The sequence below is a fragment of the Fusarium venenatum genome (assembly GCF_020744135.1).
Source record: "Fusarium venenatum strain MPI-CAGE-CH-0201 chromosome Unknown EDB82scaffold_1, whole genome shotgun sequence".
In the NCBI taxonomy this organism is placed as follows: Eukaryota; Fungi; Ascomycota; class Sordariomycetes; order Hypocreales; family Nectriaceae; genus Fusarium; species Fusarium venenatum.
Genome location: NW_027072129.1, coordinates 6,729,440 through 6,752,741, shown reverse-complemented (window position 1 = coordinate 6,752,741; position 23,302 = coordinate 6,729,440). Strand labels below are relative to the sequence as shown.

The 23,302-nt window shown below is 48.3% G+C and overlaps 8 protein-coding genes across 8 annotated transcripts; 3 read left to right on the top strand and 5 right to left on the bottom strand.

The window, feature by feature from the left end:
- Positions 1-131: 131 nt before the first annotated feature.
- On the bottom strand, positions 132-1,787 carry EDB82DRAFT_533274 (uncharacterized protein). Its single transcript, XM_025729863.2, has 4 exons — positions 1,422-1,787; positions 960-1,369; positions 676-907; positions 132-622 (listed from the first exon to the last, which is right to left on the bottom strand). Exons 1-4 carry the CDS (start codon positions 1,607-1,609, stop codon positions 589-591), a joined length of 864 nt encoding a protein of 287 aa, XP_025589046.1. The 5' UTR covers positions 1,610-1,787; the 3' UTR covers positions 132-588.
- Positions 1,788-3,056: 1,269 nt separating this feature from the next.
- Positions 3,057-4,304, bottom strand: EDB82DRAFT_521011 (Alpha/Beta hydrolase protein; the record flags this gene model as incomplete). The annotated part of the gene is made up of 2 exons (XM_025729864.1): positions 3,057-3,808; positions 3,860-4,304. The coding sequence occupies 2 exons, from the start codon at positions 4,302-4,304 to the stop codon at positions 3,057-3,059; spliced, it is 1,197 nt and encodes a 398-aa protein (XP_025589047.1).
- A 431-nt stretch (positions 4,305-4,735) lies between these two features.
- EDB82DRAFT_65836 (uncharacterized protein) lies at positions 4,736-6,538 on the top strand. The gene is made up of 3 exons (XM_025729866.2): positions 4,736-5,324; positions 5,381-6,259; positions 6,316-6,538. The coding sequence occupies exons 1-3, from the start codon at positions 5,084-5,086 to the stop codon at positions 6,330-6,332; spliced, it is 1,137 nt and encodes a 378-aa protein (XP_025589048.1). The 5' UTR covers positions 4,736-5,083; the 3' UTR covers positions 6,333-6,538.
- EDB82DRAFT_65842 (NADP-dependent oxidoreductase domain-containing protein) lies at positions 6,459-8,253 on the bottom strand. The gene is made up of 3 exons (XM_025729867.2): positions 7,920-8,253; positions 6,816-7,609; positions 6,459-6,757 (listed from the first exon to the last, which is right to left on the bottom strand). Exons 1-3 carry the CDS (start codon positions 8,062-8,064, stop codon positions 6,722-6,724), a joined length of 975 nt encoding a protein of 324 aa, XP_025589049.1. The 5' UTR covers positions 8,065-8,253; the 3' UTR covers positions 6,459-6,721.
- A 1,841-nt stretch (positions 8,254-10,094) lies between these two features.
- EDB82DRAFT_65774 (uncharacterized protein) lies at positions 10,095-13,047 on the top strand. Its single transcript, XM_025729868.2, has 6 exons — positions 10,095-11,059; positions 11,113-11,286; positions 11,339-11,385; positions 11,438-11,548; positions 11,602-11,751; positions 11,806-13,047. Exons 1-6 carry the CDS (start codon positions 10,309-10,311, stop codon positions 12,892-12,894), a joined length of 2,322 nt encoding a protein of 773 aa, XP_025589050.1. The 5' UTR covers positions 10,095-10,308; the 3' UTR covers positions 12,895-13,047.
- Positions 13,048-13,076: 29 nt separating this feature from the next.
- On the bottom strand, positions 13,077-14,253 carry EDB82DRAFT_471742 (uncharacterized protein; the record flags this gene model as incomplete). Its single annotated transcript, XM_025729869.1, has 3 exons — positions 13,077-13,111; positions 13,181-13,755; positions 13,808-14,253. The coding sequence occupies 3 exons, from the start codon at positions 14,251-14,253 to the stop codon at positions 13,077-13,079; spliced, it is 1,056 nt and encodes a 351-aa protein (XP_025589051.1).
- Positions 14,254-15,016: 763 nt separating this feature from the next.
- EDB82DRAFT_488581 (ABC transporter transmembrane region 2-domain-containing protein) lies at positions 15,017-18,216 on the bottom strand. The gene is made up of 4 exons (XM_025729870.2): positions 17,245-18,216; positions 16,140-17,195; positions 15,639-16,092; positions 15,017-15,586 (listed from the first exon to the last, which is right to left on the bottom strand). Exons 1-4 carry the CDS (start codon positions 17,872-17,874, stop codon positions 15,294-15,296), a joined length of 2,433 nt encoding a protein of 810 aa, XP_025589052.1. The 5' UTR covers positions 17,875-18,216; the 3' UTR covers positions 15,017-15,293.
- Positions 18,217-21,692: 3,476 nt separating this feature from the next.
- Positions 21,693-23,254, top strand: EDB82DRAFT_471740 (HAD-like domain-containing protein; the record flags this gene model as incomplete). Its single annotated transcript, XM_025729872.1, has 3 exons — positions 21,693-22,691; positions 22,744-22,893; positions 22,943-23,254. The coding sequence occupies 3 exons, from the start codon at positions 21,693-21,695 to the stop codon at positions 23,252-23,254; spliced, it is 1,461 nt and encodes a 486-aa protein (XP_025589054.1).
- Between the last annotated feature and the right edge of the window lie 48 nt (positions 23,255-23,302).

The following is a 23,302-nucleotide window of genomic DNA, read 5'->3' as shown; positions in this document are numbered from 1 at the left end:
GTAACCTAGTGACACATGTTACAGGGTGTGATTGGACACACCTGATAAACCTTGTGGGGTTGAGTTTGCTGTTTTATCGGGAACTTTTGGTTCTCACTCAATTTACGATACCGGGAAAGGCGTAGTTTTAAGACATGAAGTTTATTTGAGAGATCGCTCTTTTTGAAATAGCTCGTCCAAAAGAGCGCCGTGAATAATAATACAATTTTTAATCCAGCTGTCACAGACGACAATCTTGGTATCCTTAATCCGAAGTCGTCGTGAAAAATAGCAATCAACCCAACTGGCTCTCTTTCAGCGAGACCATGTATCCAAAAAATCCCATGCATCAAGAAAAGGAGCCCTCTAGGGGCTAGTAAGAAGGGTATTCATACAAAAAGAAATTTGACACCAGATTAAAACCGTTGAAACGCCGTGAATAAGCAAGTAGAACCCCAAACTCCAAACGCAGGTATTCTCTTTAGTTTTATGGTATCGGCCAACCCTATGAAGCCAGCATCTCGTGTTAGGAAAGGGGAAGGGAAATCGTGTTTCATTAAATTCAAACAAAAGAAAAGAATAAAAGGCCACGTGTTGAGAGGATGGGTATTAGGAGAAGTGGCGGTTTGAGCGAGGAGTGTTTCTATAGCCTGTTAGTTTTGATGGTCAAGGTTTAACATTAAGGCCTAAACTCACTGTGCAGTCGAGATGTCGTCGACGTGGTTGCAGAGAGCGACAAAAAGATCAAAGAAGAGTTGAGTGCCGCCGTTATACATCTCTAGTTGCATAGTTCCACTTCTCTTGAAGGTGCTGCGTGAGCGAATAATGAGAGCGAGATAGTGAGCCCGGAGCTTCGAGTCTGTGTCAGGAGTGTTGGCGTAGGCGTATCTGGCTGAGGCCAGGATAGTGCTACACTGGATTCCAGATTCTGCGAATACTTGTAAGTAAGAGAATGAAAACGCGAGAAGAGGGAAACATACGAAGCCCCTGCTTTCGCAGTGATAGCTTCTTGAGCTCATCGAGGCCATATTTTTCCGCTGCACAGTAGATGACAGTGTCCTTGAGAAGATCACCGTCGATACCACGATGGTACACAGTGCTCTCAACAGCAGCACGCTGTTCTTCACTTGCCGCCTCGAGTTCATAAGAGTTTCGACGCTTGTTGTGAACGAGACGAGGAGTGTAGTCACCCTTATACAAGAACTCAAGAACAGAGCTAAAGATCTCGGGCTCTTCGTCGGGTAGAGAAATACGTTTGCTGGCAGCGTCCATGTATCCATTTCGTAGAGCGTGGTTGAAGAAAGGACTGTTGGAGAGAACGTCTTCGTGGGCGGCAAAGAGACGTTGTTCGCTACCGACGACAAGAGTGACGATAGGTGAAGCCATGTTGCTGAAGTTTTGTAAGAAATTGTTACTTAGATGGATGATGGCAGTATACTTACTCTCCCATCGTGGTATCGCCGCTGTTGCTGGTCATGGAAGTCATGGTTGGTCGGCGTTGATGACGAGACTCATGTTTTCGCTTAGAAATGCCACTATCTTTGCTGAATGAAGCGCTGGATTTGCTGGCCTTGTGACCTTTTGAGAAGCTCTTGGTTGAGCTCTCGTGTCGCCTGGAAGTGGAGAACATGTTGACTGGTCGTAAAGAAGATTTCGAATAAAAAGTCGAAATTTTTTATTATTAAAATGATAGGATTGTTTGTTGCTTTTATACTTGCTGGCTGATAACGTGGTGGGTGGCAGAGCAGGCAGAGATGGAACGAGGCAACAATAAAAAGAATGAGGCAGACGATGATGATAGAACGCCGGAAGAAGATCGCCTCGGATAAAAATTGAAACCTACCTCAGGTTCAAATAGTGATTTTTTTTTAATTTGAAAAAGTGACCACTCTTCTGATTCGTCTCAGGATACGAGGAAAAGCCTACAGAATGGGAGAAATAGGAGCATCTTTATAACCTACGAGGCTTGCCCCGTGCGACTATGGGCTGCCTGATGTAGAGATACCCCCGCTGATAGAACATCCCTAATCATCCTCTGCATGAAGGCGAGTCAGCCCTTGTTTGGTCTTGGTGATAAGTCGTAACCCGACGCGCATGCCAATGGGTGTACGCGTAGGGGGAGGGGCGCGATATTGGCACGGGTGCACGTGATCCTCAACTAGGCATTTTAATTGACTCCAGGCGTTTGTCGTTGGAACTTTACAGGGAATGTCCAGGGATCGGATGAGAGGTGGGAGTCACAAAAAGGGGCTGGGACAAAAAGAAACAAGAACATGGACCGAACAAGTAAGGGGCCCTTGTTAGTGAGTTTGACTTATGCCTCTTTAATTGAAGCCTCAACGCCGTTGTACACGGTACGTGACAAATTACAGCGGGCGAAGAGCGCCATGGTTCGCCTCTGCAATTAGCAACTGTGGGGCTCTACGTTCTGAAATGGGTCCTCTCAAGGCAGAAGCCTTCAAGCTCATGAGACTGCATGATAACGCATGCTCGATGATGGAGCTGCAAAGCCCTGGAATAATGGCCGAGCCTCGTCATTTTTTGCATCATTCGAATCGCAAGCTTCAGTATATTCAATTGGCTTCAATTGAGACTCGTATCAAGATGCGTCAATCATGCATGGCTGATGAAGCTTTCAGCCATGTATCTAATCCTCACGACTTCACATCATGGCTTCTCGCCTCCGAGCACTCTCAACCGCAAACAACTTTTTTTCCCTTTTCCCCCATGCTTCTTTAATTGATAGTGGGCCATCTAGCCTTGTTCCATGGTCTGTGGGTATGGTTTAGCAAGGGGCACCAAGGTAAGGTACCTGGCATAGCTCTCCCAACACCTCCACCCTCGGTACAGTCTGCTGGGTTTTAGTGACCCTCTAGTTCAAGTCTGGGATGAGATTTGAGGGCATCGACGGTGACATTGCCCGTTATACGGGATCAGTTCCTTGAGTGTGACGGCATTTGGCAGTCACACACACTGTACATCCTTGTACATCCACGCCTGCAGATGACCGACAAGTTCCGAATTCACGCCAAAAAAGAATTTGAGACGACGTTACTCGCCCCTCTGGCTGACCAGTTTCAAGCCAATTCCTTCCTTCCTTGCAGTATTCGAAGCTGCCCCCTTTCTCGCCCCTCATATCGCCGTGCCTGTGTAACAGCCGTGACGATGGAGTGCGCGAGTGCTTGTTTGCCCGCTACTCTCACCATGGCTTCATTGTGCAGTGCCCCGCGTACCTTTTGTCGCTCCACCGGAAGCCCAACCCGTTGGCATCGCTGGAACAGCTCCTCGCCGTGATTGGCAGGCACAAGCTCATCCTTTCCCGCTTCTACGATGAATATCCCGGGCGGCGTGCCTGGAAATCTCTTGGCTATCATGCCGAGGTTGGTCCAGCTATCCAGATGGTTTCGGAGAAATGGCCAAAGATATTGGTACGGGAGCCAGGTCTGTGGATATAACGCTTGGAGCATAGCTCGAACATTTGTGAATGGTGTTTCGAGTATGAGACCACCTATTGTCAGATTATGAGGGAATTCGCCTTTGGCAGCTAGATTGGTCGCAAAGCCACAACCAATGCTCTGCCCCCAGAGAAGCACTGTTGGCTTTGTTCCGTCACCTTTCTCCGACTTGCTCTCATGTAGTTCAGCTATCCATTGCAGCGCTGCCTGTGAATCAAGGTCTATTCCTGACTCTGAAGGTCGATCATGAGACGTCCAGAAGCCTCGGTAACTCAGGCCAACAATAGTATACTGGATCGACGGATCACTCTCGTGAGCTCGACGCATTATCCAGGAAAGATCTGGCAGTCTGGGTGGTAGCGACGATGCATTTCCTATGGTCCTTGGTAAGCTACCATAAGACGCGACCAACGGGATTGGCTAACCTTGAAAGTAAAGGATGTAGATGGGAGTCTTTGTCTTGGCCTTGGCAGGACTTGGTACAGATACTGACGGTACATCTGCTACACACAAAGCAATCTCAGTACCGTCCAGAGACTTGATCCTCTCTTCCCTCCACTTTAGACGTCCACAGTTACGGGAAACCTCATCAATGGTCATACTGCGCGCATTGGGCGGCAAAAATGGATTGTAGATAATGGTATTCTGGAACAAGACCATCATTGCACACTTCCAGCACCATAATCCCACGAATAAGCCAGTGAACAGCAGCGGCGGCATGAGAAAAGGCGCAACATGCAAGGGTCTCATGCAGCCTGGCGAAGGCCTCAAGAATGCAAGTCTCTCTGCGTTGGAGCGGATACGCGGCCTTATTCCTACGCAAGCAGTTCGAAGGCGCGGGAATGCGACGGCGACAGTGCGCAAGGTCATTGCATCACATGGCATTTGTGGTCGACGATGGAAGAAAAAAACACCTGACAAGGGATATAGAAATGTGGGATGCTGTAGTTAGGCACAAGGGGTACAGGGTTTATGACATGTTCGCTTGTCACTGGATCTGAAAGGGATGCAAGTGTGCGGATTGGGGATGTGATAGTCGAAGAAGATGATGGAGGGACAGGTAATGGACTTGATGGTTGATGTCTTTATCAGCACATATCTAGTCTACCTAAATACATGCGGGTATAAGACAGACGGGTCTTTCTTTGTCAAAACCCTCACCGATTTAATTGAGCCTTTTTACTGATATTCTTTAACCTCCAACAAAATATCAAAGCAATTGTCTGATCAATTGTCTCATGTGTTCCGTGGTGTGATTGCTGATATCATAGCGATACAGTTACAACGATCAACATTTCTGCCCCACCAAATTATCTTGTTTCAGCCACCTCAGGAACCAACTCAACCTAAACGGTCCATACTCGTTGCCTTTTACCGTGCATTAATTTCTCAGCTTTTAATCAGCAATTTCCACCTCTACCTGGCTTATTAGTCCATCAGTTTTCTTCACATTTTTCTATCAACCTTGTCCTTCACGTCGCCTAACCACTCCCACTAAGTTACTGGTCGTAAAAGTCGCTTACAAACTTGCATCTGCCCCGCCATCCATTACTCTAGTACCGACCCTTCAATATCTACCTTGATACCTACATCATCGCCCACTTCGTCTCTTGTTTTGACAAAACCCCACCAAATATAAACTCGCAACCATGCCTGCCTCCGACAAAGATAACGACGTTCATGCCCACATTGAAATCCCCGAGGGCGATGATCAGCCATCTCCGCGCGCAGATGGCGACTCCAGCCCTGGCCTCAGGAACAGCAAGGGCTGGGACGGCAAGCTTCGCGTCCCAAAGTCACTGTCCATGGCAAACCCTGAGGCTTTGACCGACTCCGAGTACTCTGATGAAGAGAATATTATGAAGGGGGAGAAGATTGACGCTGATGAGGGTATGTTCATTTTTTTCATAGGCAGCAATGAGATACTGACCAATAATCCTGAGCAGACCTTCTCGACGATGAAGACCCCGAGACTGACGAAATCATGTGTTCTCACTCTCGTATCGCCTCAATTTCCTCCTTGCGCCTCGAGCGCTTCAAGAATGTCTCGAGAGTCTGCCTCCGCCAGAACAGTATCGAGCAGATCGACGGCCTTTCCGCCCTCGCCGAAACCCTTGAAGACCTTGACCTCTACGATAACCTCATCTCTCACATCCGCGGCTTGGACGAGTTGACGAACCTTACGAGTCTCGACCTGAGTTTCAACAAGATCAAGCATGTCAAGCATATCAACCATTTGACGAAACTCAAGGAATTATACCTTGTCGCCAACAAGATCAGTAAAATCGAGGGGCTGGAGGGGCTCGACAAGTTAACGTCTCTTGAGCTCGGATCGAACCGTATTCGCGAAATCAAGAATCTCGATTCTCTGAAGGCGATCGAGGAGCTCTGGCTAGCAAAGAACAAAATTACTGAGCTCACTGGTCTCGGTGGCATGCCTAATCTGCGCCTCCTCAGTATTCAGTCCAACCGTATAAGCGATCTGTCGCCACTCAAGGATGTTCCTACGCTTGAGGAGCTTTATATCTCACACAATATGCTGGAGTCACTGGAGGGTCTAGAGCACAACCCCAAACTGCATGTGCTAGATATTTCGAATAACAAGATCACTAGTATCAAGGGTCTTGAGTTGCTTTCAGAGCTGGAGGAGCTGTGGGCCAGCTACAACCTTATCGGCGACTACAAGGAGGTGGCCAAGTATCTCGCCGACAAGAAGAGCTTGACAACAGTGTACTTTGAGGGGAACCCGCTGCAACTGCAGGAGCCGGTGGCATATAGGAACAGGATCCGTTTAACATTACGACAGGTCAAACAGATTGATGCCAGTAAGTTCGCCCCTAGAGAGCGCACCAAAGTGTGGCTTAACTAACTCGTCTTGTAGCTTTTGTGAGAACATAAGAATTCAATTTCGGAAGGCATCAACATAGAAAGCAAGGCGTTTAGGGAAGGAGTTTTGTTTATCTATACTCGAAGACGGTATCAACGGAGCATAGAAATACATGATTCGATCAAAACCAGTTGACTTGATTCGCTTGCCAGACGGGTTTTGTCCTCGAGATGTTGAGCATTGAGTACCACATGCTAACTTCATGTCTCGACATCACAGATGAAGTCATTTGTCAAAACGACGCACATCTCATACAGCATTGTGTGGAAGGGTTAACTGTCTTTTGTATTCTATGAAAGCGGTTCTACAAAATGCAGCCCATCGTCATTTAACGCCTGATATCCCAATAATTGTCATGTTCCTATGCTTCTTTCTTTTTACTCATCAAATTTCATATTATTTAACCAAAGATCCAGAGCTTGTCAGAGGGGAAGTACTGCAAGAAGAGTCAGCATTGGCACTTGGATGTGTTTAGAAGCAAAGTGAGAACTTACGTTGGTAGGCTTGTTGAACTTGAGGTTGAGGTTCATCTTGGAGATGCGCTTCATGTCCTCCTCTTCGATGCTCCAGTCGAAGCAGTCAAAGTTCTGCTCCATGTACTGGGGAGTGGTGCTCTTGGGGATGACAGCAAGACCCTGCTGAGTGGCCCATCGGAGAAGGACTTGAGCGGAAGTCTTGTTGTACTTGCTGCCAAGGCTAGTGAAAACCTCGTGCTGCATGAGAGGAGAGGCAGACTTGGCAATGTCCATGTCGAGCTCTATGAAGCCGGTAGGACCGAAAGAGGAGTAGGCAGTCAGAGCAATACCCTCAGCCTTGGCGAGGCTGACAAGCTCAGCCTGCTGGTGGTAGGGGTGAAGCTCAACCTGGAGGGTAGCAGGGCGGATCTTGGCGTACTTGAGCAGGTCGTAGATGGCCTGAGCCTGGAAGTTGGAGATACCAATGGACTTGGCGAGACCCTTCTCAACGAGGTTCTCCATACCCTCCCAGGTCTCCTGGTTGGTGGCCTTGCTCCAGCGGACCTCGGTGCCGGCGTCATCGTAGTGCCAGCCAGGGGGGTAGCGGACCTCGGGGTCAACGTACTCGAGGGCGACGGGGAAGTGGATGAGGAAAAGATCAAAGTAGTCGATCTGCCAGTCGGCGAGCTGGCGGCGGGTAATGGGCTCGACGTTCTCCTTGTCGTGGTAAGTCTGCCAGAGCTTGGAGACGATGAAGAGGTCCTCTCGCTTCACAATGCCCTCCTTGATGGCGCGGGCGACACCCTCACCACAAGCCTTCTCATTGCCGTAGTCTGTTGCGAAATCATGTCAGTCAGATTCTGGATGGTCTTGGCCTGGCCAGGTTGGCTTGTCCGGGTAAAAGAGAGCTTCATGAAGCTGCCACCCCACATTGTAGAGCAGCTCCCCGTGTGGTGGAGGGGTAGTTTTGCAGGGGTATTGTGGCTTTTCTCGGGCCATTGGTAGGCGAGTTGAGGGGCAATGAGCAGGGGTTGAGCTGGAGAGGAGGGGCAGACGGATTGTCTTGTAAGAGACAGATCGATCCGTGACGTGACCAGACGGGTAATGTTGATTGTGATTGTGCTTAATGGGGGGAAGACATACCGCAAGCACCATCGAGCAGACGGTAACCAGCCTTGATAGCGTTGTAGACAACCTCGGCGCAGTTGTCATCGACCTTCCAGAGGCCGAAGCCAATCTGGGGCATGTCGGCGCCGCTGTTAAGCTTGATGCTTGGAACGTTGACCATTGTCACAATGTTTGATAAGATTGTGTATGAAGGAAGAGATGGATGATACAATAGAAGAAGAAGAAGGAAGGAAGGGAAGTAGGAATGGCAACACAGAGGAGGGGAGGGGAGTATTTATGGTGGTAGAGAGAGAAACGTATGTTGTCTGTCTGCTGTCCCAGAATGTATGATACAAGCCCTCATGGCTGCGGCATGACAGTAGCAGTAGCAGCATGGTAGGGATTAAATTGATAACGAGACTCCTTTTAAAATCCGAGGGTGCTAAACTGCATTGGTTTTGATCTCCTTTTTTCACATCGCCGGTCGTAGAATGTCACTCTGCATGGTAGTAGGGTAGGTATGGGATGGGATGGTTTCTGTGGTATCATGGGACTGACTTCTCCCCATGCATAGTACCATCTAGGGTGTGAAAGAGGTGTGTAGGCAATGTATTGGGTATAACTAACAGCGGCAAATCTCCAAGCTCCATCATGCAAGGCGAGGAATTGTCCGTCTGGTTTCTTTCTGCCTTAAAAGATAATGCCGCCTTTGGTGGGGCATTAGGGAATTCATCCGGCGGGTGGTGGGCATAGTCCCAGGATCTTGTCATTTTTGCTGTGTCTACAGAATCCTCTTCTCTGGGCATGTTTTTTGTGCTGAAAACATATGGAGAATTCCCATGGTTAATTAGAACTTGATCGTTTATCGTTGTCGTTGAGCTGGATAAAGTGTTATCAACAGGGAGGCTCAACTAAGATTTACAGTAGCGCCATCATGGTTAACAGCCAATTAAGCTATATGTTTACAGCAGACACCCGATGGATACAACATACAAACAATTAATCAAGTCGGCCGAGGATCCGTAAGTAATAATAACTCATTGCCTGTCCCAGGGTATATCACCCCGCAAAACCAAGCCACACACCAAGACTGACCCCGGTTCAACATGTACGAGGTGATGAGGCAAGTGACAAGAAGAAGCAAAAAAAGGGAAAGGGTACATCTCCTCGCAAATCAGTAGTATATTGTTTCATGACGATGCAGGTCCCCCTTCCTTGTCTCAGAGCTGCCTGCGAATGACCTCTTTACTCATTCGTGCGTTTATTTGAGCCGCAGCGCCGCGACTAGACCAAGCAAAGATTGACAGCTTTGGTGCTTGTCAAATCAGTTTTACTCGCGCGGATACTTTTGTAGTTGATGCATATACATACATACATGAGTTGCCTGAATACATACCTGGGTACCTATGTACTGAAGATGGTTCATACGCCGAACTACCTAATCAAATGACCATTACAATTTCCAATGACGTGGTCGTTTTGCCCCGGCTCGGCGTAATTCTGGACTCCTTATCCCAGGTAGTCCATGAAACTCTTGACGTTGTGGGTTTTACGCGGGTGAATACAAACAAATGTTGGTTCTTCATGTCATGATGGATAAGAAAAAGAGCCTCTCTCCGGTAAAAAAGACATCAATTTAGCCTAAAGACTTGTGCCCCACGCCTTCCTCGCCTTGGACTTAGTTAGCCGCCCATTAGCCTGTCCCTCGTTCCACAGAAACGGGTAAAATCTCATGGAGAAAGGCTCCACCAAAAAGATTACTCTGCAAACACGCCCTGACCCCTGGCCCATCAAAGTTGGGTCCCATGATGAAGAAAGGAAAAAGAAGGACTGGCATGACAAGGTCGAAAGAACTTGTCTCGATGGCGTCCAATTCATTGTTGGTCGACGAGTGTTCACATCATTTCCACCTTCAATTTCAATGCGACAAAGAAGACACATCCAAGACTATTCAGTATTCTTAGCTACCATGATTGACTTACACCATCGGACCTAATCATGACAACGAAACTTTCCAACTTTCAAAGAACCTTTCAACCTGTCACACAGTCATTCTAGCGAATATGGCTCCAAGCGACCGAAATAGACCACCAGTAAGGTCAAAGACATCACCAGGTTGCCAAACAAAGAACCTCAAAAAACACCACCACGAATCACCACACCTCTTTGTCCTAGACGGCCCTAATTCAGATCGATCCTCTTACAATGCCGCCATCGAACACTACCCTAGAAGGCAATATTCTCCCTTTCCCCAGTATGAATTATGTGAGGACTCACGAATTGAGAAAGGCCCAGGCAGTTGTGTCTTGCGTCTTTGTTCTGCCCGACAAGCTTATTACCGTCCAACCATCCACCTACAATATCGCATGCTCCCTCGAGATCCCTGTTTTCGACAGAAACAATAACTCGACACAAATTGCCCAACATGAAAGGCCGTGATATTCGAATCCATGATTTGCAGTACCCCGAATCGGCAGTATTACTAGTGTCCCCAGCCCAGAGGAGACAATGGTGTCGTCTTCATGAGCGAAACAAGTTCACTATCAAGTCAGCTCTTCTCCGCGGAGATACCAGCGTTACCCTTTTGAATTGCAAGCGCCTTCCAAGCAGAGTATGGGACTTTTTTGATCTTGCCGATCAAGAAATCGACCAACTCCAAATCGATGCTTATCCGCTTGTTCCCATGCCCGTCCGTGACCCGGATCCAAACGGCGACCTAAAAGCGGATGCTCGAAAAGACATTGAGTCACGAAGTTGGTACGGTATGAAGTTCAAATTCGTCAAAGTACTTGCCAAGGGAGGCCAAGGATATGTTTCATTGTGGGATATCGGCTTTGACGATGGCTCGACCAAAAGAGTGGTGATCAAGAAGGCTCTGGGGCCCGATTTCGATCCCAAAAAGGAAGTCGAATTCCACCTGCGGTACAACCATGCGGAACACACAACTCAAGTTGTCAATCTACGCCAGGAATCTCTAGGCATACATGAGGCGATGTTGAAGAAAGACCCATCGTGCCGCCCACGGTTTAGGAAAGGACATGTCTGGGATCCCGAACGCATGGGATGCGCTGTGTTTGAGTATGCTCCCTATGGCGACGTATGGAAGTACATGGAGGCCTTTTTTCCGGGGAAAAAGGAGTTCCCGAATCAAGTTCTTTGGGGGATAATGGAGTGTTGTAAGCTGTCTTGTCGAATTCATCATCTCCTCCTGGCTGACTTATATGCTTAGATACCCTGGGAATTGCCACTGTTTCATATACACCGACTTTTGAAGAAGGTAGTACGTTCGAACAGGAGTACAAAAGAGCCGAAGAACTGGATAAGGTGGAGGATCTTTTGGACCATGCCGAGACTGCATGGTATTCGACCCATGATGTCCATCTGGACCTGGAAGCACTAAACGGTAAGTATTCCAACCCATTTCTCTAGTTCTATTCTAACCTTCACTTACTTAGTACTCATCGGTGAAGATCCGTCTCATGAATATCAGCCTGTTTTCAAGGTAACCCCGCTTGACTCCTGTTATTGACGCCAATATACTGACTAGGACTCAGTTGCATGATTTGGGGGCGTTTAGTGAGTGTATGCGCGCTCAATGGAGGACAACGACCGAAGCCAAGATTTGGGGCCTGCGGCATTTTCCTAAGAGCCACGCTGTAACACCGGTATGCGCATTGCATCTTGGGGCTCCCCGGCATTGCTAACAGGGTATTACTAGGAACAAATAAGCAAAGAATGGGACAACCTTCCTATCCGATTACCGCCAAAAGATGCTCGGAGACAATTTTGTGGCGAGATTTTTGAAAAGGGGACCAAGTGTGCTGGGCGCTTTGGAACATGGACCAATGTCTTTCTCATTGCCAGAGTGGTGAGTTTTAATTCTCTTCTGTTCGAAGTACCACATTTATCTAAATGTTTGCAGATGGAGTCCATGATTACCCGGGAGATTATGAGGTATCCCTTCAGGCCTGCGCCTCATAAGAAAGCTGATGGTTCGGAGGGGCCACAAACATATGGCTGGAGGTTGCAGGAACAACGACATGCTTGGGTCGACCCAGAGCTACGCGATCTCATTTGCATGTGCCTCTACGAGAACCCTGGCGATAGACCCAGCCCACTGAATATGTTGAGAGCCATAAAGAAGTGGAAGGACTCTGGGCACCATGATCCTACAGAGCTTGTTGAATGGTGGAAAGACGTTCGCGGTCCTCGACCGGTAGAGCATCACCGGCCAAAGGCACCAAACGCAAACTCCAATGCCATTCGACAGGGCGTAATAGATCAGATGGGAGTTCTAGCATTACATTCAGTCGGGCAGCCACATTCAAAGAATCAACCTTCTGCTGTCATTCAACCCACTCAACCTGCTATTGTGGGGGCGGCTCCGAACCAGTCCCAACGTCAAGGTCCTGTGCAAGGAAATCAAGGAGGCGCCAACCCTCAGCAGGTACCTCCCGCGCAGCCGCAACAACCAAATCGTCCGGCTGACCCTCACGTTCCTGCGAAGGTTGCTACGACACGCAACAAGAAGAAGAGACCAGCAAATATCCAGGTGCGATTGGAGAAACGTCCGTCAGCTGGTATTGGGTCAGGCGAAGCCATGGATATTGAGCGCGAGGAGGCTGCTTACCAGTTTAGTGGTGATCCTGACAACTTCGCTGCACCGATCGTCCCTCCTGCACAAATTCAAAACATTGCCCAGCCTGGACGCCCTTCTAGCAAGTCTATAGTGAGTATCAAGCGCGTTACTCAACACCCTGCTAGGCGTATCGGGTTCGAGGATCCCCTGAAGCCCTCCAAGGGATACAAAATTCACAAGAACCTCCTCTCACCAAAGATCGGGAAGGTGGTTCGCAGACCAGGCCCAAAGAAGTCCCAGGCGCTTGAGGCACTTGTTCGAGGCGTTACCTCACGTATGCCTGTAACTATTCAAAACCTCATGTCCCGAGCAAAAGAGATCGAGGCACGACTGGATATTGGTGCTGTTCCTATTTATGCTTATCTGAAGTGAGGGCAAGTTTTAGAGGTCTATGGTTTGTCAAAGTTGGTTGTTATGCTTGGTTTGTATTTATACTTTGAAGGATGGCGAAATGTGTTTCCATGGGATTTGTGTTGCTGTCTAACAGTGTTTTTTGCTATATGATATCGATATTTCAAGCAATATATTATAGAACGTTTTATTCCTGGGTATCACTAACTCCTATCCCTCTCATGTTTTCCTTGCCCGCCTGACCAACTATATACATGTAAATTCCATTTTCCGCGCATAGACGACTAATTAGCATAGCGACACTCACAGGTACCGTTACTGGATTTGATGTCACCCACAATACCTCCCTGGCTATCCACACACTCGGGCAATCCACCTCTGAACATCTTGCGCTGGACAATCTCGACATTACCTGGCCATTCGACAAAGTTGTCACCATCAGACCCATCATCAAAATCGTCACCATTCCTTTGTGTCCAAAGTGTAGCTTCAAAGAGCGTATCATCAAACATACACTTGGCAGCAACATTACTCGACGAGAGCATATCGTCTGGGACGTCTGTCTTGGTCATTGAGAAGGAGAACTGCAGTCGCTCTTGCGATGTGTTTTCGTCTAGACGCTTGAGAGTCAGGTTTGCGAAAGATGGTGCAAAAGGGTTTGCGGTGGATGAGATGTTGTAAGAGCCATCATCATCGTTGGACGTGATTATCCAGAAGAATGTCGCCGAGGAACCTTGCGTGTAAGGATAGCAACGCCATGTTGATGGGTTGGAGGTACAATCTGTAGATGTGTTTTGGAGATCTGCTCTGAAGGCATAAGATCCAGCTGGGAATTTGGGTGTTGGCTCTGGAGTTAAGGATTCCTGTGGTATATCCTTGCTGCTGTTGTTGGTTTGTCAGTCTCCTTTTGTCTTATACCTCGACTATAACTTACGCATTATCCAAACCTATCGATAATCCAACACCCAAAGCAATCGCAACAATAGCAGCACCCACCATGAAGATGACCAACAAACAACATCCCCTCCTCTTATCCACGCCGCGAAACCTCCGCTTCATAAAGCTGCCACTGTCCGTTATATCGGGCTCTATAAACTTGCCCTTGGTCTCGTGGTAGCCATAGCTGTAGCTCGGTGGGGAGTAATGCGCCGGGGGTGGAGCGCGGTAGGCTCTTGCCGGTGGGATGTAGGCCGGTGGTGGGATTCCATAATTGCGAAGAGCACGACGGGGAGATTTCCTGGGGATGCGTAGGGGAGCTGGAGGAGTGGACGGACTGGAAGGTGAGGGTGTTAAGGCGATCTCGTTTTCGTCAATGGAGGGGAGATGGGGACGGGAGATGGAGGTGAAAGATGATGCTCTGTGGGTGTGACCTCTGATCATTTTGGGGAGATTCACTTCTGTTACTGGTAATTCTGAATAGGTGGTTCAGTTGAGTGTTGTTGCGGTTGAACCAATGATGCTGATAAAGATTGTTACTAACTCAATAGCAGACCACAGACAAAGAACAAGTAAAAGAAGTAGGTAGAGTATAAAAGAGTATAAAAGACTCAATAGTCAGGTTATCAGTATGTTTCCTCGGACCGGGATTAAGGCAACCTTGATATGTTCAGCTCAGCCTGATACAACAATCGTGCAGTTCAAGCGTGTATGTTAGTTATGTCGATGATGGGAATACGATGCATTCAGTTAACTCTCAATCAAGAGGAATTTCGTCCAGTTTTCAATTCGCAAAGATGAAAGATAACAAAAAGACATCATCAATGATGTTATCGTTTTGAATCATCCCTCCTCCTCCTTAAGAACAAACTATCGATTTCAGCTTTTGATCTGCCCTTTGCCCTGTATTTTTTTGCCTCCCCACCCCTTCCAACCGTTAGAACTAAAGCCGTTCAGAAATTCAATTGACAATTCAAGACCCGCCCGCGCGGGATCATGGTCATCCGAAGGGGGGCGTTGTTTTACTTTAGCGTCTCTTGCTCTCCCGCTAACAATGGCCTCGTGATTGGGGATGTACCTGGAAAGGTGGCGTTAAGCTACGAAGCTTGGCTTGCGAAATATTGGTTTGGTCAAGGGAAAGAGGTAAAGCTTGAGGGGGATCTGCATATTGGATCTGGAATTCCATTGTAGTCAGGGTCAGTCGATATTGTCACTTTAGAATGTTATGTATATGCAACTATCGTCTTATTGAACCCTTGGATTCTATCCCTCTCTCTGCTTTACCCTTCTAAGCTTCACACTTCTACCAATAATCCTCTCTTACTGTGATAGATCGTCTATGTACCTAGATCCCTGAAGCTCTCAAGTATACAACTGTTACTGGCTTACTCCATGCTGAACAAAAACTCCCATCAGTCGCGGTTCGGGTATTTCTCTTCCACGTCACACCATATCAACCAATCCTTCAGCTACCCTTCTTTCATCTACTCCTGTGCCTCTGCTGCCTTCTCGGCATATGTAGGAGCCTCCAAAACCTCACCCTGATCAGTCCAGACCGCCGACAACTCTGTCTCAATCTCGTCTCGACGCTTCTTCCACTCTTCGACTTGCGCCAGTCGCTCGCGTAGTTCCTGCAACTCTTTCTCAACCTGCATCTTCTCACGCTCGGTGCCAATTCGCTCAAATTCCCATTCATCTCCTCGGTCACCCATACCAAGGACCAAGTTATATTCGTGGTACTTCTTGAGGGATGCTCGAGTTGAGATAGTAATAAGTGCTGTGTGTGTTAGTTTAATGTTATCATAACCATAAACAGAGCTGATACTTACTGATGCCCTTCTCCTTGCACGTCTCATACAGCAAACCCTCGACATCACTCGACACGGCGCTTGTACCTTCATCCACAATAGCATACTGAGGCTCGTGGTAAAGTAGGCGAGCGAAGCCCATGCGCTGCTTCTCGCCTCCACTGAGAATATCCTTCCACTCTTTTCGGGTATCCCATCCACCCTCTCGGTCAGGTAGGTATCCCAGTCGCGCAGCTTCAAGAACTTTAATAAGATCATCTTCGGATTTGCGCTTCTCCTTCATATCAACATGGCCATCAGGGTAGATGACTTGGTCACGTAGGGTTCCTGGGCTCAAGTACGGGCGCTGAGGAAGGAACATAATGCCATCTTGGCCAATATCCTTCGGGCGACTAACCAATCCTCGGTAGACTGGCCACAAGCCAGCGAGGATTCTTGAAATTGCAGTTTTACCCACTCCATTTGGTCCGGAAATCTAGATGTTGTCAGTACACATACGGACCGCGATGCAGATAGACTTACTAGTAGATGTTCACCCCTTCGCACAATGATGGATAATGACTCAAGCAACTCCTCTCCTCCCTGTGGCCACAGGCCAGGAGCGACAACTGGCACATGCTCGAATCGAACGCCATCGAATCCCTTCTGAATAGTTCCTGAAACATCGGACAGAGAATATAGTTCGCTCTGTCCAGCTCGAACCTGGTAAGCATCGGCGTTTACCCGGTGTAATGTCGAGATGAGGGTGTAGACGCGGCTGGTATATCCTGCCAGTTCTGACAAATCCTTGATTGAGTACATCATGCGACCACCTGCATCTGCGAGTGAAAGCATAAGTCTTTTGTTTGTGATAAACTCCTTCATACGATTACGTTCCCGTCCTCCCCGTACAGCATTCTCAATCATCTCAGCCCGGCCTCCGACACCACCCCAGGCCGGTAGGAAGACAGGTAGCGATGCCAGCAAGTAGCCGTAAGCACTCCAGCTGTATTTGAGGATGAAATCTTCCAGAATATTGTAACGGATCTTGAGCATGTAGATGCCTTCCATCCAAGTCTTTAGCGACTTGAACTCGCGGTTCAAAAAGGTCTTTTCAGTCTCGGCGCCTCCATAAAATGCGACTTCCTCGGCATTGGCAATCAGACGGGCATGCAAACTTCGGAAATCACCCTCTTTTCGACCCTCGACAGCCTTTAGTTTTCCAAACGGCGGCGAAAGCCGTCGCAGGATGCTAGCAGTCAGGAAATAATTACTCATAAGACCAGTGATGGCGAGAGGACCCAAGGACCTGTAAAGCTGGTAGTTGAATACACACAAATCGACAAAAGGTTTGCCGAGCGATGAATAGATGTTGGCTGCCGCAGCACAGAATAGCGTCAGATCTTGGGTGATAAACTGGTCGGCACTTTGACCGACACCTCCATCCAAATTAGAAAGCTTGTAATAATTAAGATTGTCGTTAAGGTAGAGGTCATGGATATATCGCGTCAGTCGCGTACGGAAGGCGATGGAGACCTTTGATTCAAGGAACTTGATCGTGGCGTTTGTGTATGAGGCAAAGCCTCCAATTCCGCACCACTAGGATGTGTAAGTCTTTAATACCATATGTTCCAAGTCGATTACTTACCTTTAGTATGCCCCATAAGAACGCTCTCCCGTTGCCAGCAACTAAATCGCGTACAATCTCACCATCCAGGCGAGCAACAACCAGCGAAAGGTATGTTCTCAGCATCAGGAATGCGCCGTGGCTAACCAGTAAGCCGGCTTCTTTGCTGGACCACCGTGGGATCATGATGCTCATCAAGCTCAGGAACTGGTGCAGAAAAGCAATATTAAGACCGGGCTTTGTTTGCGCTGCCGGTACCGTGCCCTCCCGCAGACCAGATACACGGGGAGGGTTCAGAAATAAGCGGCGATGCGCATCGAAAGTGAGAGGCTTGGTGGTGTTGATGACCACTTTCGATGTGCTATCTTTATATGGGACATAGATGGTTCGCGATCCGTCCTTGTTGTGAAGCCATGAGTTTGTGCGCACGAGTTTTCGACCTTGCTCTCGCTCATGTCGTCGGTTCTTCCACCATCGACGTCCTCCAACTCCACCAAGGATAATTGAGATAGCAAGGGCTAGCGTCGCGAGTAAACGGGTTGTGCGAGTTGTCCCGCGTAACCTTGTCTTGATCTTGCCGGTCCATTTGTCGAGAAAGGCGGCTAACTGCTCCTCGGCAGCAGTATGCCGGAGCGTTGATTGTCCAGCCATAGTAAAAGGTTGAATTGGGTGCAGGCTTTGTGATGACGATGAATATTGTATAAAGTACTACTATGGTATTTGGAGTAGCTTCCCCACAACAACAATAACGACCGAGTCTCTGAAGAGGCTCAGGGCGCTTGCTTTACTTGTCCATTAGCAAAGTGTGGTATGTATGATGTGAAGTTGTTGGTAATAGTATGGAAAATTTGTAGTGGTTAAAACCTCCTAAGACAAAATATGGTTGAGGTTGTCTTGTATCGAGATAGTCATGAGCATGTGAAATACGGGTACCCGAGGCAAGTGGCACATGGGACCGGCCTGCGCCTGCCTCCTGCTGCGACTTTCCTTACTTCACCTCACCTAAGCTGCAGCCGACGGATGCGGCGAGCGGGAATGACGACACTGTGTCCAATCACATGATTAAAGAAAAGCTGGGGAAATATGGGGAAGGCATTTGGCTATCTATTGCTAATCGATGGAGTCAACATGTTATTGGTTCGGTTGAAATTGTGAGTGGATGTCGCCTACCCTAGACATCAGGATGAATCCATTAACAATTGTGATATCGACTCGTATCTCTTGATCAGGTGATTATTATATGTCGTAAGTACCTGTACTTTGTTATTTTCTGTTTGTATTTCCTCCAATGCATTTCTGCCACATATTTCTACTGCAATGGCTTCCACTGATCACCAAGCAACCTATGATCACTGTGAGGATATTTACGGAGCACCATGTGTCACCACTGTCCGAGATTGTATACGAGATTGTGTACGAGAATCGTAAATCGGGAAGAGATGGTGGAACCATCATGTAAATCTCACTGCCGTTAGAAGTCTAATTTAAGCACAAAAATCGAATATTTGTCTACAGTTTTACGCATTCATATTGGGAAATGTTCTTGGGTAGCCCAGGATTCAAAAATGACACGACTCAGCATCGACACGCTAATCAAAGGGGTCAGCTCACCATGTCGAGCTTACAGGCTTTGGAGTCAACTGATGACACTTCTCCCTAGACTCACTCGTTGAGAGAGTCGGCCTGGCCGGGAGAACAAAGTGACGGTGTGATTGCTATAGAAACATGCTCAAGAAGGTAAGCTCATAGCTCTCTAAGAGTGAATAATTAATACATTACGGTAAACGCGATCGATATGATTGATATGATGATGATATCCTAGGCCAAACAGAAACACCAACTGCAAGGTCTCTCTAACCGGACCGCAGCGACAGCGGGTATGCAGGTCTCTTAAGTGGTTGAGTCTGAAGGTCCCACGATGCATGGAGACATCACTGATCTGGGCGCCAACGGGGCCAATCATGCTAGTCGAGCAAGGATAGTGGTCCCGGTCCGACAGGGATAAGGGCTCGTTCCGTGTCTCAGTAATGAAAGAGAAGATGGAATTTGAGAATTTGAATTGGAACTGGAGCTGGAGCTGGTGAAATGAATGACCCCAACAAGGGATCTGTGAGTAAATCTGATGATTGGTATGGAGTAAACGTATTGTCGATAATGCACGTGAAGAAACTCGTATGGAAGGTTTGGAAGCTAAGGGACTGGCGACTCAGGTAAAGCTACTTGTTATCTGCTACCTACTCCTTAACGAATATCGGTGGATAGAAGAGCATGGACCAAGAAGTAGTATCTCTTGTCAAACTCAACGACATCAAATGCATACATAGTTTAAACCTGGCAACCAGGGGTTTCATCATGCCAACAAGATACAACAGAGAACACAGCTAGGTACCGTACCCGTTAACAAACACATTTAGGTTGCATGACACGAGGAAACATCGAAAGAGCGTGCATCTCATCCCGTACGTCAGTGGTCATGTAGTAGTAGCACACGGATGTGAGTGACATGGTGGCAGCCTCAAATCCAAGACCAAGGAAGAAGCTTGAAAAAGCTGGGGAGAGAGCTTGGGCCCTTGGCAATAAGAGAAAAACCAGAACGACTGACTGAAAGATGACTGGCAACTCTCGTTTGTTTATCGTTACAGACCCGAAATTAAACTCCCCTCTTCTGCAGATATGGGCATCACGTTAAAAGGAGAGACCCTCTCCCCAGCGCTCTGCTGAAAGATCGCGGTCATGGATGGTATGTATTAGAGCGTAGAACGGATACCCATCCCTTGTTGGTGTAGGTGGGCATCAGTGCTACCATCATCTGGTGATGGCAGTCCGACCGAGTGGCTTTCTGATTGACCGAATCTTTATAGTACCACTGTAACAGCTGGAGAGATGCAGCTTATAACGATTGCAGTAATTGCAATTTATCGAGACTGCATTTAATCAATCAAGATAATTGCTTTTTGTTCTGATGATCCGACTTCTTGCGCAGAAGTACTTCCAGCCGACAAAAAGTGTAATGAATGTAGGTACATGTGCAGAGCCAGGACAGGGGTCTTTAGGCGCCGCACCAAGCCATGGGCGGACCTAAACCAGCCATAAGACAGGGTGGTTAAGATGAGCTTGGCGGACACCATTATTAGCGGAGATGAGAGACAAGGGATGGTCTTTTTGACTATCCAAAGATACCAAAGATTGAGTTATTGGCACTGTATAAACATACTGTTTCTTACCGTGGCATACAGTTTTATCCATCCGTCATCGTACAGTATACGATAGTACTTCTTCATGATGGATGCTCCCGGAGGGTTAATCTCAAGCCTAACTCCACTCACACCTCCCTCTACCACCCACCCCAGTCAAGCCCTGTCGAGCCCCATCCTGCTCGACGTCTCTCAGTCTATCCTCTGGCCTCTCACAGGCTCACAGTCTCCCACTGTCCCCAGCGACCCTGCTGCTCACTGTTTCTAGCGGATGTGTCCCCGGGCCAGGCTTCCCTTCCAGCACGTCTCCCACTGTCGCTGCACCAGCACCCACACGCACTGCATCGCGTCCAGTCCAGCCTTTCCAAATCGAAAATCGACCTTGACTTTTACCTCTCTCATCCTCATCTGCATCTAATAAACAACACCCCAGGCAGAGCAAGCGAAAGAGAAGCCCCCTGGCCTGCTCTGTTTTCCTAATCTCTCTTCTTTGAGCCAAGACCAAGTTCATCTCTTAAAGGCAATCATTTCGCTTGCGCGCCAGGTCTTTTTCAGCCTCCGATCCGCCCGCCTTACCTCTCTCTGGTCCCCGTCGCCCGTCGCCAGCTGGTCCTCCGTCTTTTCTCATTCTCACTGAGCTCCATCTCCCGACCGACGCAATCCCCGATCAGATTTCCTGTTGACGGCATCTGTTTCGACGATTGAGACGAATCGTCTGTTCATTCATCCATTCATTTTCGTGACCGTTTTTGGTCGGTTCTACAGTTTCGATTCTGCTTGTACGATTCTTGGTCCAGGCCGACTTCTAGCCTCCCCTGCCTTGGCCCAAACGCGCCTTAATTTCCCGCCGCTCGCCCTTTTACTTTCTGCGCCGACAAAACTCCATCAACTGTTTATACTTGCCATATCCATTGGCTTCGTTTCTTGTCTCACGCTCTAGGCCTCGATAGGCCCTACTTGAAGAGTTAGGGGTGATATACCAGCCGGATTTGTTTGTTTGCGGTCAACGATGTGAGTACCTACCACTCCTTTAATATGCATAAGGTCTTGCGCGACGGCCTGGACAGTATGGCAATACCAAGGTTCAACTGGCAAGCTCATTGCAAATATGCTTTTTCTCTCGATGCAACTATTGTATCAGGCGCAGGAGTCTGGTCACCGCCCCTGATACATTGTTGCCCTGCCCGAGCTATCACTTTCACCATTGCTTCTTGTATCTCAGTTTCCCAAAGACAGCAGCTGACCAATATTTAGATACAAAATACAAAAGCAAAAATGTCAACCAAAAACGACGAGATTCAACCTCAGGCAACCTCGGCCAATGCTGAGATGTCGAACAGGGGTCAGTCATCTCGAGAGGAGGGAACAAGCTCCAAAAAGGGTCGCGGCCTCCTCAAGGTTCCTTCGAGATCATCTTCACAGCAGAACCAATCGTCACCAACATCGACAGGTTTGAGTGGGGCCACAGTCAGCGATTCCCGGAACAGTATCGGAAGCCGATCGAAGGAGTCAAAAGGAAGTCTCCGGGCGCGACGACGGAATGGAAGCACCTCAAGCAACAGGACTGGAGGTGAAACTGAACCTACAAACACTGCCGCAAACTCTCAGCAAAACTCTCCCCTCGCTCCTCCTCAAAAGAAGAAGCGCGGTGGTCTTTTCGCCTTTCTGGGATGCTGCGGTACGCCCGAAGGTCCAGCTGGCAACGAGGAAACAAACGAAAACGTACACAAGCTCGATGTCTTACCTCAGCGCCCAACATCCGCAAGGTCGCGAACCAATACTCCTCAGGAGCAACCCAGGCCAGTTGTGGAGAGAGAGTCTCAAGTCACTGTTCCTGCCCCGGAGCCCAAGGACGAGGCTACTTCATCAGGCCACGCCCACGACGAAATTACAACCATAGAGCGAGAAAACCGGGAATCGAAACAATCTGTTCCCCCTTCAGTCACAGTGGAGCCTCCTAAGCCTACTCCCACAGAAGATGAGCCTCAGGTGACAGACAAGACGCCTAACAGCGGTGACGTGGATATGCGAGATGCTGCCACTGAGGAGCTAGAAGAAGAGGCCCCTGTAGCCCCTGCAGTCGAAGATCCAACCCAAAGGACGATACCACCTCCCCCACCCCCGGCTGTCGTGGCACCCAGCCAATTCACAGATGCTGGCCCATCAGCACCTGAGCCGCAAAAATGGCTGTTGCCCCCCATTGCACCAGAGCATAAGGGTAGGAAATGCCTGGTTCTCGATTTGGACGAGACCCTGGTTCACAGTTCCTTCAAGGTAAGTCTTGTCATTGACATGAATATTGTGGATACGCGCTAATTACTGCCAGATCCTACACCAAGCCGACTTTACGATTCCTGTTGAAATCGAGGGTAATTACCACAATGTGTACGTGATCAAGCGTCCAGGCGTCGACGAGTTCATGAAGCGAGTTGGTGAGCTCTATGAAGTTGTGGTCTTTACAGCTTCCGTCTCCAAGGTTAGTTTTACTTGAATAGTTTGTCGACCAGGAAACTGACAGTACGTAGTATGGCGACCCGCTATTGGACCAACTCGATATCCACAAGGTTGTCCACCATAGACTCTTCCGTGAGAGTTGCTATAATCACCAAGGAAATTACGTCAAGGACTTGTCCCAAGTTGGTCGAGACCTGAAGGATACCATCATTATTGATAACTCGCCTACCTCGTACATCTTCCACCCACAGCACGCCGTGCCCATCAGCAGTTGGTTCTCTGATGCCCACGACAACGAGCTACTAGATCTCATACCCGTCCTCGAAGATTTGGCAGGACCTAATGTCGCCGATGTCAGCCTTGTTCTTGACGTCACACTCTGAAGCATGACCGTTTCTTAACAACATTTTTTACTTTGTCAAACCATTTTT